Genomic DNA, 19290 nt, shown 5'->3' with positions numbered 1-19290 from the left:
TGTACAGTGCCTAGCACAATGGGGTCCTTGGCCATGATGCGGGCTCCATGGCATTACAGTAATACAAATAATAATAATAATAATATCTTCTCCTACAAGCAGGAGCCAGTAGATACCAAAGCCAGGCAAGCTAGCTGTCTAGCACAGTTCTGCTGAAAAGTATCGTCACCTTAAAAGCATCGGTGTAGCTGAGGGTGGGAGGAACATCAATGCACCAGATTCTGTGCAACGAACAGATCTTTACTCAAGTGCACAACCAGTGCAAACACTCTGGTCTGATCTGCCTTTGTTATACAAAGAACGTTGTCAGGGACGCCGACAGCAATTAAGAAAAATTGGACCGATGTGATGCGGATGCCGGTTAATAGGTGAAGCACCCGAGCAAAGTTTGCTCCTTCGCAGTTGCTCCACAGCACGATATTTGTGAAGAGATCAGATGGCGGGTGCTCTTAACTGGCTACAATTCAGCATTGCTGGCATGGCTTTGAAGCGCTGCAGACAGGTTGTGTGAGTGGCCAGGCTGATGTCTGCACTTCCCAGCTGTACCCAATCAAAGGCTGTCTGCTCGCTGAGTTTTTCGGGGGGGGGGGGGAATACCCTGAGGCCACATGTGCGTTGCTTGTTGGTAAGACAACTCCCACCTGTTTATGCTCTCTGTATGTGTGTATATATATCTCCTCAATATTTATTCCACGCTGTATGCATCCGAAGAAGTGGGCTGTAGTCCACGAAAGCTTATGCTCTAATAAATTTGTTAGTCTCTAAGGTGCCACAAGTAGTCCTGTTCTTTTTCTTCTCCGAGTAGATGTCAGTTCTTTAACAACGATGTCCTATGGCCGGGTGGGTTGGTGGATGCATAATTAGGGATGAGCCAAAAAACCTGGAACCTCCAAAGCAAGCTGTTTCAAATTCCAGGGCCATTTGGATTTTGAGCCGCAGATCCAAACCTGCCCCTACGACTTCGGTCTCAGTTCATATGCAGAAACGTTCAGAGCCCTTTGTGGGATTCTGGGTCTCTGAAACTTCATGAGAGCGGTACAGCTCCCAGGACTTCTCCCTTTTGACTGAATCCCTGTGGGAATGGCTCCCGAGGCTTTCATCATGACCTTGATTCTGCACCCAAACCCCAATGCTGCTTGAGCCTCCACCCTGAATTGTAGCGTAAATCCAGACCTGAACTTCCCCAGATGCAGATGCAGGCTCTGGTTAAGGATGATTTCTAGCCTAAAACTATATTGGGATCCGCACCTGCATCGCCTCTGCCCATCTCTCTGCCTGCCAGACACGCAGTGGGTGAGGTAGTGCTGTACAAAGCATTTACCAGCAGGAGTTTGGGCTGGTGCAGTCCTCCCCAAGGTGTTCTGTGCTTCCAGGAGTCTTTAGAAAGCTGTGTCCCAGGGGGCATGTAAAGCCAGGCACCTCAGTACCCTACGTGGAAGACTGTGTTATACTAGGTGTGTGTTGCCCCCTAGTGGCAGCGAGGATATGTGACCCATTGAAGGGAGATGGCTTTTGGCTCGCGTGACAGTGACCAGTAGTTTTGGAAGAGAAGGGCCAGGATTCTAGAGCTGGCTCCCCGCCACCCCAAGGCATGCTTGATTGGCTTAGTCATTGATTGGTCTAGTCATTGGGCATGTTGCCTGCAGCACACAGATTCAATGCAACGCCACCGAGCAATCCGTAAAGTAGCCGTTATAATGCCAGGATTGCAAGGGCCAATCTCCTGGGCCATAGCAGGGCTGGCAATCAAGTGCTATGTCTCAGCAGGAAGCTGGCCTGATGGATTAGAGCTACTGGCTCTTTAACCTGTCCCTGGCACAGGACTGAGCAGCGACTGCCCTGCAATTCAGAGCAGGGTCATTGTTTCCCTGGGGTGGGGAGGGAAAGGAAATGCCCTCTCCCCTGAAGGATGGGAGTAGGGGGCTGAAGAAGGAAAGAAATGTTTTTTTAAGCAGTTGTCTGAAGCATCTCACAGGTTTGGGCTGTCGGAGTGAGTCCCGTGGAAGATGGGCAGAGTGCAGGGGCAGTGCTCAAAAGCGCATGACAAATACAGTTTGTCAGCTGTCCATGTACGTGGATATCACCAATCAGAGGTGGAGCTGAGCTTGACTTTCCCTCTTGGAGATTCTGAATGGTGTGGGCAGCATTAGTTTACGGACAGGGATCCATGGGAAAGACATGCTAGATCAGAGCTTCCCTGGCCACTCTGATGCAGGTCCCACAGTGGAGGGAAGGGAGAAGCCACTTTCCATCAACACCCCTCCCCATGGTGGACTCTCTACCATCAGGGCATCTGTGCCAGCAGAGACTGAAGTGGATCATGGGCTGATCCTTGGCCCCAGTGCGTAGGGGGGAGATAATTATCTGAAATGTATTAGCAGTGATTTTTCTATCCCTCCAAGCACAGCTGAACTCTGGGTTCCAAGCCGGGATGGCTTTACAGGCAGAGGGATACAAATATTGTTTCCCATGCGGAGTGAACTGGCGCCGCTTCATTGACCAGTCCCATGAGTTAAAAAGCATTCTTAATCCTTTGTGGTGAGGTAGGAAACTCCCCCTCCCAATGTATTTTTTTGAGGGGAGGGGTTATCTCCTAAGTATCAGGGATGGCCATGGCTGGAGATGGGACACTAGCAGGGTGGGCCAGGGCTCTGAGATGGCACTAGGCATTCTCTCTCTGATGTGTGGCTGGCTGGGTCTTGCTCACATGCTCAGTCTCTAACTGATTGCCATGTGGGGTCGAGAAGGAATTTTCCCCCAGGTCAGATTGGCAGTGACCTTCGGGGGTTTCACCTTCCTTTGCAGTGTGTGGGTGCGGGTCACTTGTCAGGATTATCTGGATATCTCTCACTGAATCATTCCTGCCAGTGCAGGGGTCTCAGGCATTGGTACACCCAGTCTCTCTGTTCTCTGCCTGTGGCACACAATAGTTTAGTCTCCTCTGGACTGTAATCTTTTGGGCTAATTCAGGTTGTTGGGTTTGGTGTGCAGGTGGCTGAACCATGCCCAAAGTGTGGGGCCCCTCTCAGAATCTGGGAGCAGCAGCTTTGGTAAGACGGTGCTGGAAGTGTCCCCTGGAGCCCCCTAGCTCAATTGAAACTCTGTTTTTTTTTGGCCAGGTCTGCAATCCCTTGTGCCCTCTCCCCATTTCAAGCACTGTGGCTGGGTGGCGATGGGGGCTTGTGCTTTACAGGTCAGATTATGATCTGCTGGCCCCTTCCGTCCTTGAACTCTGTGATCTCTGCAGAATACAGGGCATCAAACAAATCCCTGTCTAGGGCTGTAGAAGTGAGTGGGTGTCACCGCTCATAAGGAATCCAGCCATCTCAAACCAGTGATGCTACAGCGCTGACACCATGCAGCAGCGTGGGGTGAGCGTGAGCCATCTGTGCATGTCCTTTCTGAGCCCCCGCAATGTGGGAGGCACCTCCCAAAAGCAACCGCAGGCACATCTGCCCAGAGGAGCGCACAGCCTACATCCAAAATGACACAGCAAATTGAGGGTTGAAGTAGAGAAGGGGGAGGGGAAGCAGGTGGGCGGAGCTGACTGGTCAGTCCGGGGCATGGCTCTGGTATGGCATATGCACATGGCGTGGCAGCTGTGCTATTGGGGGTTTTGTATGTTACCTCCCCTCCCCCTGCATCTGATCCATCATCCCCCCCCCCCCATTTGTTGGTGATTCCAGCTGGGTGGTTTTAGTTACTTATTTAGCTGAATCGATCTTCTGGTCACAAAAAGCATTTTTCAGGGCTCCCAAACTATTTGTGAATTTGGGCCAAATTCAACAAATGGTTTTTGGCTGAGGGGAAAAAAATGAACTTTCTTTTTGAAAAAGTTGACACGTTTCACGTTGGCCATTTAGAAACAGCTTGTTTGGCCTTTTCATTTGAAACAGGTATTTTGAATTCAAATTTGGTCAATTAAAACACTCCCTCCCTGTCCCCACACACAAAGGGTTGAAAAACACCTGAAAACAGCCAATTTGAAATGAAAAACTCAAAAATCATTTTGAATCAACCCAAAATATTTCAGTTGATTCAAAATGAATTTTTATTAGAATTAAAAAAAAAATGGTTTTGAATTAACCAGTTTTTGTTTCTGGTTCGGTACCCAAATGGAAAAATCCATTATTAGCTCAGCCCTACTGATGATCTTCATGCCATTGGCAAGGGTGGTGAGCAATCTTAGTGACATGGCTCTGTGATTTCTCTGGCACAGACCTGCGCCCCCTGGATATTCTCTCGGAAGTGGTTCCGACTAGTGGTGTGAGAAGTGGGATTCGGATGCTCCAAGTGCAGGGGGCACGTGGGTTTCAGTTCTCTGCATCAGCACGCCATGCCCTGAGCTTCCCGGCTTCCCAGATTTTCCTCTACTGTGACCTCTTCCCAGAGGAATTCTCCATCATCATCACCCTGAGGGTCCTCAGCGTCCCACCAAAGGTAAACACCAACCATGCCATGGAGAAGGGCCTGCACCAGGGCCCTGGGTGTGGATGCCCCTCCCCTTTGGTGAATGGTTAGGATACAAGCCCATATCCAGACCAGAGTTGCACTCCAGTGTCTCAACCACAAGCTCATCCTTCCTGCCTGTGAGCTCCCAGTTCTCCAGTGCAGTCAATGAGAAAAAAGGTTTGAATGTATAGTCGTCCATGGACAGCCTCCACGCCCCAAATGCTGACCTCAGAACTAACCCTTTCCCTGCTCTTTCAGAAAAATGAGTACATCTTCACTGTGATGAAGGAGGAGAGCAACACGGTGCTGGTTGGGCTCAGGTACTCGCTGAACAAACTCCACTTCCTCTTCTGGAGCAGAGAGCTCTCCAATGGCTGGCAGACCCAGGTCACCTTCCAAGGCATCTCCTTAACTGACAATCAGTGGCACACGCTTGTCTTGGCCGTGTCTGGGCAATTCTTCTCCCTGACTGTGGACTGCAGTATCCCCATTGACGTGTATGTATAGTAAGTGCAATTCAGGGGGACCTCCTGGGTGTAGGGCTGGCTGGGGGGAGGTGAAAGCTTTTCAGATGTGGGTGCTCTGCAGGCTTTGCTGTTGCTCTGTCTACTCCTGCCAGCTCACCCTGGCACACGTAACAAAGCAGAGAACCTGGATGTTTCCCAATGCTGCACAAAGGACAGAACTCTATGTCCTGTCCCTGGCCCTCAGGCAGGGAGTCCTGGAAAGCAGCATCTTGCTCCAGCTCTCACCAGCCTGGCATTCTCAGAGGATACCCAGCAATGTCAGTAATTTTTTGGAGGACTCAGCTCTCTTTCCCAAGTTTGGAGCCAGGCTCCTTGGTTCTGGGGGTGACCTGCCTGCCCCAAGAGGAATTCCACAAAAGTCTCCTCAGGGGCGGGAGCACTGAGACAATCCAGGTTCATGGTATCCTCTTTTCTGTGCCATTCTGCCATGGAGTTACAAAGAACAGAGCTGGCTGGAGTCCCATCATGCCGGGCTAGAGGCCGTCAGTCACTCTGGACGGGTGCCATGAGGTGGGCAGGGCAGCAGGAGGGTGCACTGGGGCAGCATTGGCAGGGTAAGCTGGGTGGGGGTGGAGGAGATGTTTTGGGAATGGGGAGGTAGGGAATGGAGAAAGGAAGGTGTCTCCTTGCTTTTATCTCATTCCCCCACAATGCTCCACTTCTCTGTTGTTGTTTGTCTTGTCTGTGTTTCAGGCCCAAGGATCTGGTGCTCTGAGCTGTGTTGAGGCTGGCTGGAAAAATGTCACCAAAAAGCCAGTCAAAAACAGGGTTTCACTGAAAAATGACTTTTTTTTTTACCTGAAATGCCTGTTTTCAAGGAGTTCTTTGGGGAAAAAAATCTAAATGTTCATTTGGAAATAGTGGGGAAAGTCCCCCTTCCGAAAAAAAGTGAGGGGGAGTAAAAGTGTGGGAAAAGGGGGAGCCCTCCTAAAACTGAAATATTTTTGGAATAAAAATGATTTTTTTCTAAATAAAATGAAAATTTTCCATTTTCATTTTGCAATTTTTCATATTAAAATGAAAACCTGAAATCAAGTGAAACATTGGACAAAACACAAACTGTTCATTTTCTTTCCAATATTTTTGCAACCCCTACAAAATGTGTATTGCCCAGCTCCAGAGTTTGTTCAGTGCCCAGGGCAAGATGGATCAGCTGGGGAGAAGGGCCTTTGGGTGCTATTGCAGTATAAATGCTACATAATAATCACCAAACTGGCTGCTCGCAGTCCATAGGCTGCTTGGCTCTGCTGTCTGGTGACTTTAGTGTGAGAAGGGTCCACCATTGGCTCCCCCTTTGAGGAGGGGCATTATTGGGGGGGGAGGGGCTCACTTGTAGCTTGGCTGGCTCAGGAGGAAGGTACTGACCCCAGGTGGAAGGTCTGGGGGAGCGGGTGCCTTCCCTGGAGGGAAGGGAATAATCTGGGGCATCCACAGTGTTACAAATGGGGAGGGAGGATTTGGTAAGCAGATATGAAGGGGAGCAGAAACAGTCTCAGCTTAAGTGATCTCGCTGAAGACCTGAGTAGGGGACTTGTCATCTGAAAAGCCGCCGGATGTTCTGTCCAGGTCAGAGTCAACGCAGCCTGTGAGACCCAGTTCTTCCCTAAAATCCAAAGGCAGCATGTTTGTAACCGAGAAAAGGAAAGACTTTAGTGCCCATCACAGAATTACCTTCTGGAACTCTCTGCCACATGAAATCATCATCATCATCTTTTAGTAGGAGTCCAAATATGAATAGCATCCTAGCCACTGTCCGAGGCAGGACCCCAGGCTAGATGAGCATTGGTCTGAACTAGTCTGGCAATGCCTGTGTTTCCATTTGTCTTCCTAGCACCTGAGCACTGTAATTACACGAATCTCCTTAGGCCAGGCAGGCCCAGGGTTGGTCTCTCCAGTCACCGGTGGATGCCATGAAGTTAGCTGCTCTGTGCTCATGTGCCTCTTATTGTAATCCCTCCAGGGTGGTGGATACACCCTTCCCTGCATCCTTGTCCGTGAAGGGATCCAGGTTTTATATTGGGAGCAGGAGGAGAAGGAAAGGGCTATTCACGGTAAGTGTCACTCGTGGCGTGGGATTGGCTTGGTGTGCTCTGAGAACACGATAATCAGACACAGGGCAGGCTCTGGTTTACCTGGGCTCCAGCGAGATAAGTTAGCAGTGGCAGTGCAGGTTTGCCACCATCTCTGGGCCAGAAGCATCATGGGTTTGAGACACACTCTCCTCTCAGGAAGACTGGCCCCAGGTAGCACAGAGTGCCGGGCTGTCCTTTGGGAAAGATGGCTGCACATTTCTAAGCCGAGCTCCCAAAGGCAGGGGGAGGGGACCCCGGTTTAAAACTCCTCCATCTGAAAAAGGCTTAGGAGCTCCCTGGTACGCTGGCCTCTATTGACTCTTTCCTTTAAACAGCATCTAATGGCCACGGCAGTTCCTGAGCACATATTGGCTCCCAGCCACATTGGCCTCCGGTCACTGTCCTGATAGTATCTACACTGGGTTTCATTCCAGCTCTTTATTCACAAGCCCAGGCATCCGTCCAGTAACCACAGCCCCCGCCTGCACAATACACCGTAAAGAGATGTCGGGATCACTGCACAGCGGCCAGTCCTGGGAAACCCTTTAGTTATTTGCAGAGTCTTTGGATTCCCCTGAGGGTGCAAGGCCTTATCACAAATTCTCTGGATGGCTCTGCTAATGTGAGCAAACCGTGTAGGATTGGAGCCAGGACAGACAGTGCTGATCTGCACTGTTGTGGCTTCTCCATTCACCATTGTGGCAGTTACAGAATTTTGATAGAGATTCACATGGCTGCTTCTGTTCCCTGCTGATTTATGGCTGCAAACACGAGCACATTTCTGAGCCAAGACCATGTGCTTCTTCCCATGCAGTCTTTGCCCCCTGTATGGAATTCAGATGGGAGGCAGTATGACCAATGTGGCAGAACAAACCTGGAAAATCTGGGGTCACTTCTTAATAGGGTAGACCCCGGTCCTGCAACTGATAGCATGCAGGCAGACTTCTGTGCCAGTGTGGAGTTCCAGTGATACCATTATGAGCATTGGGCACATGGATTTACCCATGTGGTTCTTTCTGCAAGACTGGGGTACTGCTCTTTTCAGCTATTTTTGGATGGTGCACTCAGCTTCTCCCTTAAAGACAATGGCAGATACCAGATTACCCTTGTTTTTGGAACAGCAAGGCCAACAAAAATTCAAGCATGATTCAGTTGCCTGTTACTTTGTTTCACAGCAGGTAACGGTTGCTGAATGAAAACAGAGTATGTCACCGATCATGTTAGTTACCAAATGCAAGCACTTAAGATCAATGAAGTGACTAGATAGGGAAATCTATCTGTATCTGCCTTTTGTCTCTCATCTTGTACTTAGATTGGAAGCTCTTTGGGGCAGGGACTGACTTTTTATTCTGTGTTTATACAGCACCCAGTACAATGGAGCACTGATGCATGTTTATTACTTACATGGTTTGCGCCAAGAGGCCCCGAGTAGGAATGGGGCCTTTGAGTGTTACCACAATATAAATCTCTATCAATAATACCAATAATTATAATAATAAACCTTCCACTGCCCATGTGATCAACAACCACATTATTCTTATAGAATATCAGACCAATTTCATCACAAGAGAACAGCTTTCACTCTGGCCAATGGTTTGGTGGGGTTTTGTTGTCTCTGTTTTGGTCTCTAAATAATTTTCATTTAAAAGGTGTTGCCAAACAGGAAAGTAATGTCCATTAAATGTATTTATTAACTGGCCACCAAATTTTGTTTTGTCAAAGTACTTACAATTTCTTTGAGAATAAAGTTTTCTACGTAGTTTAATAGGTGAAGGATATAATCGTCTTGATTGATAGTGAAATGACAGGTGCATGGGTCTTATACTGGAGACTGATCCATGTGTCTGATGTAGCTTTTGTTTCTTTTTTTCAAAAGGGTTTTGTGTTTTGGGGTTGAGTAAATGATGGGTGGGTAAGAACATTGTTGCTTTTTAAAGAATGTTTCCTTGCTTGGACTAGTAGCAAAGCAGGAGGAGAGAAATCCCAAGTGCATATCACTTGGCAGGCAGGAGCAGGGAAAACATGTTAGCTGACTCTGGAGCAACTCACCCAGTCCTGTGCGTGTTTGGGCGCTGCTGCATCTGTGCTCAAAACACAGAGAGCAACGAATCCTCACGTCAAATGATAAGGACTCTCCTGGAGTTTGGGGGATTCAGGGGGCCGGTCACTGGTGTGGGGATAGACGTTGTGCCCATCCCGATCACCACAGTGGAGGGCCCTCCTGGGTACCACCCCCCATTCCTGCCCAACAGCTGCAGCTATTGACCACCCTGTCTTAGACTGCACCGCCCATGAATGTTCCCAGCTAACTGAGAATCACAGAGGAAAGCGCTCCCCTATAGAGCTATGGAAACACTGTGCATGGGCATTGCCATCCTGGTGCCCTCTCCCATTGCCAGGGGAGAGAGTCAGCATGGAACATGCCCCTGAGCAGGGGGTGGGGTTGAGTGTAGGTACCAATCCCCTGCTTGACTTTGACTGGCTCTCTGCTGCACCAAAGCATGCCTAGGACATGGCACAATAGCATCAGATTAAAGGGATTTTAAAAATCTAATTGATCTTTCCCCATTTATGCTGTTTGTTCAGTCTTTACATTTCTCTCAGCTTGGGTTGTGAAAAGCAGCTAGTCAGTTTCACCCTGGGGCTTTCCGGCACAGGTCGCCTTTAAGTTACAAACCCCTCTGTGACAAGTTTAAACCCAAACATATGCAATGGTGCCAGTTCTCATGATTTTGTTGCTAGTCTTGTGATAGTTGCTGTTTATCAGTCTGGGACAGTTCCTCAGATTTGCCACCTAAAAAGAACGGCTTAAGTGTGGGAATCTTCCTCACATCCTCTGCAGTGAAGATTGTAATAGGGCAGCTGCCCCACTCCTGCAGAACAGGGGTTAAAAGCAGCCAAGTTAGGCTGATTGGGGAAGTAGCCACAGCTGTGGCCAGCTCAATTAGGGCCCTGATAAGAGGGCTGGGGGCCAGGAGCTGAGGAGTCCCTCTCTAGCTCTGGAGAGAGATGGACCTAGCTGCCTGGGAGCTCAGGTACCATGCACAGAGCAGTGCTGGGGAAGGGGTAGGCTGAGCTGGGGAGCTCAGGCCTGGTGACCTTCCAGGCTTGGCTTGACAGGAAGGCCTAGAGAGGTACTGGGCTGCAGGGAAAGGCAGCAGGTCCAAACCCCCCTTGCCAGTGATGAGTGGTTTATAGACTGCAGTCTGCCCCAGTGAGTGGGGGCTAGATGATGACTGGCAGTAGCCACTGAGGCAAGGTGGGGATAGAGGTTTCCCCTGGGAGGGGAGACCCAGAGCATGAGGGTACTGCTGGGGCAGAATGCTGAGGTCAAGGGCACTGGGGTCTGGGAGGACATGGGGCCAGTGGCAGGTGACACACCGTCCAGCAGAGGGTGCTCTAAAGTTGAGCTAATTCCCTGGACGACTAGCAGGAGGTGCTGTGCCAGTGAGTCGTCACTTTGCTACAAGACCCATACAAAGAATTCATTTAGCTTCTCCACCACACATAACTCTAGCATAACTGACCGCCTCAACCACTGAGAGCATCAAGGCTGGTATAAGAGGATGGGCTGCAGGGCCAGATTCAGGTGCATTGGTAGAGAAATGATCCAATGTGCCTGGGGTTGCTATATGAGCATCTAATCAGCTGGGGGAAAACCTCATTTTCATTCCAGCCCCCATGCAGCTTATTCAGCTGTGAAAGCCTAGGAGTGTGTGGGAGCTCTTTGTACATACGAGTGTCAGAGCCACGTGTGGTGGGACGGATCCAGTCTAGCAGCTAGGCACTACATGCATGGCCTAGACTACTGGGGAGGGGGTTTATTTCACAGTATTAAAAACTGCAACACTTCTCAGCTTCACCCTCTCTCAGGAACTTGATGGTGAGCTCCTTGGGAGAGCAGAGCAAATAATTCACAACAAATGCATCCAGATTTAGTGTCTCTGCTGCTTGGTGAATATCTGTGAGCCCTGGTGATTTCCCTTGAATGTATTAGTTATCCACATTTATTTAGTCAATGTTGTATTGGATTAATTTTTTACCTTCTGAATTGATGGAGAGCAGGTGTCTCTGAGAATTTCAGTACTCACCACCTGTTAAAATCTGAGCTGTGGTAGCCAGAAAGTCACATGGTATTGTGGCTGGATGAGATTGCAAGGACCTCCAAATACTTGTGGGTGGGGATTTAAATTTAGTTTCCCCACAAACACTCATGTGTTAAATTTTGAAATTGGGTTTCTCTGAACATTTGATGTGAGTAAATCTCAATCAGTTGAGTGTTTGCGGAAAGCAAGCGCATAGGGCAGCAAATGTGGCCAAAGAGAGTTTATTTAAATGTGGGAGCGAATATTGTTGGAAAATTAGTTATCTTATCATATAGAATCGTAGGACTGGACAAGACTTCAAGTTTAGTCCCTTGCACAAGTCTAGTCCCCTGCAGAACTAAGTATTATCTCTAGACCATCCCTGACAGGTGTTTGTCTAACCTGCTCTTAAAAATCTCCAGTGATGGAAATTCCAGAACCTCCCTAGGCAATTTGTTCCAGTGCTTAACAACCCTGATGGTTAGGAGATGCAATATCTCACAGCCCTATTCCAGAGGCAGCTATGCAGCCAGGCGAGTTGTTAAAACATTAGGCAGTAATTTGTTTCCCCTGTCTCTCATCTCTTGTTGCTAGTTAGATAAATGGGTTGTCCTGAAACCAGCCTCATCCTTCACTGAAACAGCAACAACAAATACAACACTGTCCACACCCAGTGATCTATCCCTTGAGACTTTCCCTCCCCCAGGCCACATCCACAGGCTACAAATATGAAATGAAGCGTGCATGTGACGTAATGGATAACTTGAAATCAAGAGAATGGCCTGCAGCCACCCCTGTGATCACAGGGTCAGAACCATCAGCTGGAGTCCACTGAGTTGCCACTATTGGCTGCACAGGTGGAGAACTTTGTGAGCGACTCTTGCAAAGGAGGTTGTGGAAGGGGCTCAGATGTGGAGCATGCCCTGGAGGAAAAGGATTGCTAATGGAGTCATTTCTTGCTGCTCTAGAACACACAATCCAGCAACCGAGAGTCACCCCGTTGGGTGCCATTGCTGAGTCACCTGCAGGACATGCCAAGTTCTTGCCTCTGGATGGGCTGTCAGAGCTCCAGGAAATAGGCCCCTCCAGAAAATGAGGGTGTTGGTGGGGGGGAGGGGAAGATGAGGGTGTTGCGGGAAGGTAAGATTTGGGGGGTTGGTGAGTGGGGACAGGGAGGATTTGGGGGTTGAGGGAGGAACAATTTGGAGGGTTGGTTGGGGAGGGGAGTATTTGGGGGGGGGTTGGTAGGAGGGGGATGACAGGCTGAGGGGGCTGGGGAAGGGGGAGGATGAAGGGGCTTGAGGGGTTGGTAGGAGGGGGAGGAGAGGATGAGGGGGCTGGGGAAGAGGGAGAAAGGAGGATAAGGGGTTTGGGGCAGAGGAGAGGCTGACAGTTTGGGGGGACTGAGAGGGGGAAACTTGGATATGAGGGAACTTTGGCTGTATTGGTGAGGCTGCAGGAGGGGTGAAGGGGCCTCGCTGTGCTGGGCCCTCTGCTTGTGCAAGGGTCTGGCGGCACTTCAGGGCCTGCCTCCCCCATCTTTGCTGACAGAGTCATGACCCCGAGGACAGAGACCATTCAGGAGCTGGGTTGGGCTCGGAGTGCTGCTAGGCAGCTCCCAGGAGGAAGACCTTGGAGAGGTCTGAGTGCCATCCCCACGCCGAGGCTCTGCCCCAAGCTCACTTCGAGGGTGACATGGTTTAAGAGCAACCCTTGAAGGGCAGGGCAGTGGCTTGGCCTGGGCATCCCTGTGGGGATGAATGCCAGCCTTTTGCCCCACACAGGAGACCAGGCCCTGAGGCCAGGCACAGGAGTGAGCGGGGCAGATGGTTGGGGCTAAACTGGGAATGGGCAGAGCATTGACTCCACTTCCCCCTTTTCTGGCCAGTGCAGAGAGTCGGTGTAACGATGCTGTTCTGGCGGGACCCAACTGAGAGTGCCAATTCAGGACAAATTGCTTTAAACAGGGCAGTTACAGCTCCAGGCTGGGATTTTTCCACCTCTAAGGCAAACCAAACCAGCCAGACAAAGAGGACTTTGGTCTCACCCCACTGGCTAACCACAAGTAATTCCCTTAGACACTCCACTTTCCCAGTATCACCACCAGTGCCACTCGTATGGGGACAAATGGTTATGAAAACCAACACCCCAGTAAAAGAAAAAAGGTTCTCTTGATCCCAAAGGACCAAGCCCCAGACCCAGGTCAATATACAAATCAGATCTTACCCACAAATCATGCTGTTGCCAGTCCTTTAGAATCTAAAATCTAAATGTTTATTCATAAAAGGAAAAAGATATAGATAAGAGCTAGAATTGGTTAAATGGAATCAATTACATACAGTAATGGCAAAGTTCTTGGTTCAGGCTTGTAGCAGTGATAGAATAAACTGCAGGTTCAAAATCAAGTCTCTGGAGTACATCCCAGCTGGGATGGGTCATCAGTCCTTTGTGTAGAGCTTCAGTTTGTAGCAAAGTTCCTCCAGAGGTATGAAGCAGGATTGAAGACAAGATGGAGATGAGACATCAGCCTTTTATAGTCTTTTCCAGGTGTGAGAACCTCTTTGTTCTTACTGTGGAAAATTACAGCAAAATGGAGTCTGCAGTCACATAGGCAAGTCCTTGCATACTTTGCTGAGTCACAAGGCATATCTGCCTTCTCTCAATGGGTCAATTGTATAGCTGATGGTCCTTAATGGACCATCCAGCAGGCTAGGCAGAGATAACACCAACTTGTCTGGGATGTCACCCAGAAGCATAGCAGACAGTATAGAGCCAATATTTATAACTTCAACTACAAAATTGATACACACATATAGACAGCATAATCATAACCAGCAAACCATAACCTTGTCTTAGACAACTAATTTCACCCCCTTTATACAAGATTTGGTGCCACTACAGGACCTTGGTTGCAACCATGTTCTATATGGTCCCAGTTCAAACCAATAACGTGACAGTTGGGGAAGCAATTTGTTGTTGAGACATGCCAGCAGTAAATTACCATCCCCTGTGAGTAAAGGGAGGGACCTGAGCTCATATGGTGGTGCAGCAAGGACATAATCCTTCTTCTGCGTGCCGTGATCAGGCCTGTATTTCAAGCTGCTTTTACTTTGCCATTGGCATAAACACCAGGTTAACCCGTGTGTCTTCTGAGAGAAGTGGGCATGGTGAATGTCCAGAGTGACCTAGACAAATTGGAGGATTGGGCCAAAAGAAATCTGATGAGGTTCAACAAGGACAAGTGCAGAGTCCTGCATTTAGGAAGGAAGAATCCCATGCACTGCTATAGACTAGGGACCGAATGGCTAGGCAGCAGTTCTGCAGAAAAGGACCTGGGGATTAAGTGGACGAGAAGCTTGATATGTGTCAGCAGTGTGCCTTCATTGCCAAGAAGGCCAATGGCATATTGGGCTGTATTAGTAGGAGCATTGCCAGCAGATTGAGGGGAAGTGATTATTCCCCTCTATTCGGCACTGGTGAGGCCACACCTGGAGTATTGCATCCAGTTTTGATCCCCCCACTATAGAATGGATGTGGACAAATTGGGGAGAGTCCAGCGGAGGGCAGTGGAAATGATTAGGGGGCTGGGGCACGTGACTTATGAGGAGAGACGGAGGGAACTGGGGTTATTTAATCTGCAGAAGGGAAGAGTGAGGGGGGATTTGATAGCGGCCTTCAACAACTTGAAGGGGGGTTCTATAGGGGATGGAGCTAGGCTGTTCTCAGTGGTGGTAGATGACAGCACAAGGTGTAATGGTCTCAAGTTGCAGTGTGGGAGGTTTAGGTTGGATATTAGGAAACACTATTTCACTAGGAGGATGGTGAAGCACTGGAATGGGTTACCTAGGGAGCTCGTGGAATCTCCATCCTTAGAGGTTTCTAAGGCCCGGCTTGACAAAGCCCTGGCTGAAATGATTTAGTTGGGGTTGATCCTGCTTTGAGCAGGGGATTGGACTAGATGACCTCCTGAGGTCTCTTCCAACCCTAATATTCTATGAAACTCATAAGTTAGGAGAGTTTGAAAATACCACTAGATGGCTATGTTCATCCTTAGGTCCCTAAACACCTTTGAAAAATCTGCCCCTATTTCCCTGACCCAAAGCAACTCCCATTGATTTCAATGGGCTGTGGATCTGGCTCTGAGCGTGGGAAATGTAAAATGACCCAACATTTCCTCTCATTTTCCCAGACTTGCACGATACATAGAAAGTGACTCAGGCAGTTTGTTAAAATGTCAAAAGTTTTTAAGAAAATATCTTAGAGGTGTGAAAAAATATTGACTGTCCCTTATCTATGGGACTGATGTGGTTTTTGAAGTGTCAGTGATTTTGTAAAGGCAAGGGAACAGTTGCCTGTGGTCATTCTTGGTCCCTAATTTGGCAGCTAGGTCTTCTTAAAGCTAATTGTCCCATTATTGACATTAATGTGGTGATGGCTCTAGAACTGTTGTGGATGGACTTCTTGGAAAGCTAAGATGGTGTCATTAAATTCTGACCCTTGTTCATGAATCACACCCACTCGGACTGCAGGAGTTTAAGGGAAATTCAAACCACAGACCATCACCTGTCATTCGCCATGACCTGCAGTCTTGATGGATTTGATCTCCCTAGTTTTTCTTCCTCTCTTTTCAGGGCTTGTTAAGACAGCTAGTCCTGTTGCCAGGATCTGATGCTACCTCAAGGATGTGCACTAACATGAACTTTAAGCTAGCAGTGCTCTCCATCCCCCCAGTACTGCAGGATCTCCCAGTGAAGCCAGCGAGCAATGAGGTGCTGAAATACCCTTACGGTCAGTAACATGCAACAGATATAGTTCATGAGGTGCTTCACCATCGTGCATTAGCAGAACATTAGAGCAGAAGCTTATTGCTGCTTTCTAACCACTCGTAGCCTGATGCTAGTCTGATGGGAAAGCCAACCACGGTGAGCAGACTGCATAGCAAGAAGGCAAGAGTTGCAAAGCGTTTCACATCTCAGGGGAAGGAATTTTTGTCTTCCATTGATTTTATCCTATTGCTTTTCTTGGAAACTTGCAGAATCAGTCATGGAACAGAGCAATCTTGAGGATATTTCCTATCATGTACCTGTGCCAAGCTTGGAAGGAATAGCTGTAGCTCATCTCCTTTCCCAGAACACCACTTACATTATCTTGCATATTGCTGTTAACTATTTCCCTAAGCAATTTCCTGTCAGTACAGTATAGGAAGAATCTTATCTCAAAACAGTAGCATATTTAGAAGAAGGATAGTACAGTGACTAAGGTGAGGGGCCTGGGCAGCAGAAGATCCAGGTTTTTGTTCTGCTACGAGCTTCCTGGATGACTTTAGGGAGGGTATCTTTCTGAAAAGTGAATGGCATGTTGATCAAAGGTTTTGTGAGAGACAAGGCTTAAAAACGAAGGTTTTTTCCCCTTCTGAAGGTTTTGTTTGGCTTGTCATAACTCCAAAATGGCTTGGCCCAGAAATTAGGGTTACCATATTTCAACACTGAAAAAAGGGAACACTCCACGGGGGTCCTGTCCCTGGCCCAACTCCGCCACTTCCCCACTCCATCCCCGCCCCCATTCCAACCCCATCCCCAAAGTCCCTGCCCCAACTCTGCTCCCTCCTCTGAGCACCCCGCATTCCCCCTCCTCCCTCCCGCTCTGATCTTGGTTGGGGATTGCTAAGTGCTTCCCTGCTCCCCACTCGCCCTGCAGCCTCTGCACCCCCCTTTGCCCTGCAGCCTCTATGACCCCTGCTCCCCCCCCCCCCTGCAGCCTCTGCGACCCCTGCTCCCCACTCGCCCTGCAGCCCCTGCACCTCCCCGCCCCTGTAGCCTCTGCGCCCCCTGCCTGCCCTGCCCCTGCACCCGCCTGCCCCTGCAGCCTCTATGCCCCTGCCTGTCCTGCTCCTCCTCACCCTGCAGCCTTTGCGCTCCCCGCCTGCTCTGCGCCCCCGCTCTCCCGGCAGCCTCTGCCTGGCGGGGGCTTCGGATGCTCAGTGGCGACCGGGGCGGCGCGGGTCCCTGCAGCCCCGGCACACGCCGCAGCCTCCTTCCTGCTGCCGCCGAGCACATTCCCCGGCCTGTCTGTCCCTGCTGGAAACAGCTCCCGCAGTGCCAGGTTCTGAGCCGCGCAGGGCGACGGGGCCGCAGGAACGGTCCCCCAGTGGCCGGGGGGGTCCCCGCCCACGAGGGAAGCCTGAGCCGCTGGCTGGGCCCGGCCTCCCCATGGTCCTGTGAGCTCGGCTGGGGCACGCGGTCCGCCCGGCTTGCGGGGGCAGTAGCGGCCCCTCCGCCGCCTTCTGCAGCTGTGCTCCCCCTCTCCCCCCGCCCGCGCTCGCTACAATGTAGCCCGGGCGGCTGGGCTGCGCTGCGGATCCGGCGGGTCGTGCTCGGGCCGGGCGGATCCAGGCTTATGCCTCCCTATTGTCCCGGACATGTTCGGCTTTTTGAAAATTCCCCCTGGACAGGGATTTGAGGACCAAAAAGCCGGACATGTCCGGGGAAATCTGGACGTATGGTAACCCTACCAGAAATGACTGATTTGGTCTAATCTATCGGTCTGGGTAGGAGTTGATACTAATGAATAGTCTTAGGATGGGGCATATGGAGAGAGGGCCCAGCGGGATGATGCAGGGAGGAGAGTTGGCCCATACAGCAGTCCAGAGACCCACTCCTGAAATAAATCCACCATTCAGTCTTCATTAGACTTTAGCGTGAAGAGCTCATTAAATAGCATGGAGACAGTTCAGGCCATTCATATCCATTGTGTTGAGCTGTCTGCAGACTCAGGCAGACAGCACTATTGTGTTTTGCATTCTGTTCCTGTGTGGAAGGTGTTTGTCGGTCCCATAATAGCTACCACCGTAATTTTTTTTTTTTTAAACATGAAAGCTTAGGCTAGCGTCCAATTCTGGCAAGGGGTGGATTGGGTGGCAAATTCTGCAGAGCCCTGTCAATAAGGAAGCGGGTTTTATCCCTTGGAAATAGCAAGAGAAGCTGCGTTTCTGAGTCTGATCTTTGTGGTACATGTCAGTTTGCAAAGGCCACTTCTGAGAATTGCTAGGGAGCAAGGCACTGCCCTCAGAATCGTAGATCAGCTAGTGAGAGGTGTCCTGGGGATATAATGCCTGTAATGCACAGTAATATTCTCATTAGAGCATTGCTATGTGGAGCTCTGTGGAAACAGGTCTGGGCTGGTCTCTCTTGCTCAGAAAACAGCCCAGCGTTACTCCCTATGCAGTTATTCTAAGCACTGCTGTGGTTCTATTTTCCCTCCAGGCTATTTACTATCATTCTAAGCATAGCGCAGCATCTTCCAGGGCTTGTAGCATGCAGAAGGATGGTGGGGTATGGGCTCTTTGTGTCCCCAAAGGGAATAGAGTGGGGAGCTCACTCTGGAATTCTGGGATGAATCCATTAGTAAGTCTCCATGCCCGATTCTTCTCTGGCTCACGCCAGTGTGATTCCTTGGATGTCAGTGAGTTACCCCTGATTTGCACCGGTGTAAGAGTGAGGAGAATCAGGCCTGAGTTTTGGGAGTCGCTGGAGAGCAAAGGAGAGCCGGGCACTGAGAGCAGGGGGATCTGAGAGCGCTCTGTGGCCCGCAGCGGGTGTTGTAAGCCAGAAGGGGCTGGGGAGAGAGAGAGCAGTTCCGCCCGACCAGCATGAGACATACATGCACAAGCACTGATCAGTCTAGCATGCTAAAAATAGAGACTAGCCATGGTGGCACAAGCAGTGCGAGAGGTTAGCGCCTTGAGTGCATACGTGCCCTAGACCATAGGCACATACTCAGGGCAGCTCGCTCTTCCTGCTGATCCCACTGTCGTGGCTACCCTCTACTTTTAGTGCTCCATCTCAGCTAGCATGGGTATGTCCTCTACAGCTGGGGATCACACCCCCAGCTCCAAGTGTAGACATCCCCTAGGACTGACTTGAATAGGCTGCTTGTCCCTGTAACAGAATAACAGATACTGGGGGAGAGCTCGGAGCAGAGGGAGAAAATTAAAAAAAAAAACGTTTTTTCCACTTTAAAAACATATGGAAATGAGGCCATGCATAGTAATTGATGTGCAAATCAAGCGCTTGTACATTTGTATGATATCTCCAAATTTCTGGACCTTGGGCCTTAACAGATATGGAATAGATTAGGCCCTTGGAGCTCTGCAGC

The 19290-nt window shown here is 49.7% G+C and overlaps 1 protein-coding gene across 1 annotated transcript in view; it reads left to right on the top strand.

The window, feature by feature from the left end:
• Positions 1-19290, top strand: part of TSPEAR (thrombospondin type laminin G domain and EAR repeats) — a 78268-nt gene that overhangs the window by 10975 nt on the left and 48003 nt on the right. Inside the window, exons 2-5 of the mRNA XM_034782140.1 lie at positions 4220-4440; positions 4711-4949; positions 6940-7030; positions 15768-15924. Of these exons, the coding sequence (XP_034638031.1) occupies positions 4220-4440; positions 4711-4949; positions 6940-7030; positions 15768-15924 (708 nt within the window). The remainder of the gene's footprint in view (positions 1-4219; positions 4441-4710; positions 4950-6939; positions 7031-15767; positions 15925-19290) is intronic.

Source organism: Trachemys scripta, chromosome 9, assembly GCF_013100865.1.
Source record: "Trachemys scripta elegans isolate TJP31775 chromosome 9, CAS_Tse_1.0, whole genome shotgun sequence".
Taxonomy (NCBI): domain Eukaryota; kingdom Metazoa; phylum Chordata; order Testudines; family Emydidae; genus Trachemys; species Trachemys scripta.
This window is presented reverse-complemented; position numbering and strand designations above follow the sequence as displayed.